The 1,491-nt window shown below is 51.2% G+C and overlaps 1 protein-coding gene across 1 annotated transcript; it reads right to left on the reverse strand.

Annotated features, from left to right (window-relative positions):
• Positions 1 to 316: 316 nt before the first annotated feature.
• LOC109150018 lies at positions 317 to 703 on the reverse strand. The gene has a single exon (XM_019297995.1). The coding sequence runs from the start codon at positions 701 to 703 to the stop codon at positions 317 to 319; it is 387 nt and encodes a 128-aa protein (XP_019153540.1).
• Positions 704 to 1,491: the final 788 nt, after the last annotated feature.

A 1,491-nucleotide genomic window follows, 5' to 3' on the forward strand; every position in this document is an offset into this window, starting at 1 on the left:
CGGACACTTTGATATGTCGGATCCTGTGCTGCACACATAATGCTGTAAAGGCTCGATTATCGAACTATCGACCATTGTCCGTGACCAGCTGCTTGGGCAGCCCGAACCTACATATAACATTCTTCCACATGAATCACCAACATTGGTACTCAGTGATGGTGGCCAAAGGCTCAACTTCTGCCCATTTAGTAAAGTAATTCATTGTTGCTATGCAAAATCGTACTCGGCTAGGCGCCTGGGGTAGCCGTCTGAGTAGATCGATCACCCACTTGGCAAAGGGAATCGTGGTGGTGACCAAAGTGTAAAAGGTAGCCGGTCAGGCATCCTTCTTGGCAAATGCTTGACAAGTCGGGCATTTCCTTACTTCATCTATGCAGTCCCTCACCATGGTGTGCCAATAAAACCCCTTAATAATGAGCTTTCGGGCCAAAGTATTGGCCCCATGATGGGCAGCACAGGTCACTCGATGAGCCTCCATCGACACAATTTTGGCCTCGTCGGGGAGTAGACAGCATAACAGTGGACACCCGAAGGATCGTTTATACAGCTGCCCATCCACAATCTCAAAGGAAGGAGCCCTTCTTCTCACGCAGTCAGCGTCGTACTTCTTTTCGGGAAGTTCGGACTCCTGTTTACACCTTATTATATCCGCAATCCAGAACCACTTGGGCTGGCTCTTAAGGCTTGGATGTAGGGCATGCATCCGGGTGATTGTGCAGACCGAGGGTATCTCCGTACTCGGTCGTTCCACGACCTCGGTGCGACAAGCCAGCGATAGATGCGGAGGCACGCCCCCCAAAGCTAGCTTTGACAGGATATCCGCCTCAACATTCTCCGCTCGGGGAACATGGATGATTTCATAGGCAGCCAACTACTCCAGCATTCCCTTGCTCATGTCTTTATAGAGCTTTAACCTTTCTTCCTTTGTTTCGCACTCGGCCTTCAGTTGGCTGACTACTAGGCGGGAATCGGTCTTTACTCGAACTCGGGCAGCCTTAAGTGCTATAGCGAGGCGTAGCCCCCCGATGACTGCCTCATATTGCACCTCGTTGTTCGAGGTCCGAAACTGATATTGTAGTGCGTAATACAGATGGAAGGCCTCAGGAGTTGTAATCATTATTCTGCCTCCACAGTGCCGAGTGCTGGCCGCGTCGTTAGTATGTATCTCCCACCATTCAGCCTCCTTTGGTTCTTCGGTCGGCAGGATTTCCTTCGGACGTGCAGAAGATTCCACTATGAAATCGGCTAAGGCTTGGGCCTTAATGGACGTCCTTGGGGTCCGGGTGTACTCAATCACATACTAGGTGAGCTCCTTGGCCCAATTTAGTAGTCGTCCGGATGAAGACGGACTGCGCAGCACGCTAGATAACGGCAGGTCGATTAGTACCCTGACTTGATGGGCCAGAAAGTAAGGCACCAATTTTCTGACGGTGGTGACCAGGGTAATAGCGACCTTCTGCAGGGGGGAGTAGTTGATCCCCGCACCCTTTA

This window comes from Ipomoea nil, unplaced genomic scaffold (assembly GCF_001879475.1).
Source record: "Ipomoea nil cultivar Tokyo-kokei standard unplaced genomic scaffold, Asagao_1.1 scaffold2167, whole genome shotgun sequence".
NCBI lineage: Eukaryota > Viridiplantae > Streptophyta > Magnoliopsida > Solanales > Convolvulaceae > Ipomoea > Ipomoea nil.

Excerpts from the sequence above, each read along its gene's own strand:
- LOC109150018 (XM_019297995.1), bottom strand. The coding sequence starts at position 703 with ATGCATGCCCTACATCCAAGCCTTAAGAGCCAGCCCAAGTGGTTCTGG.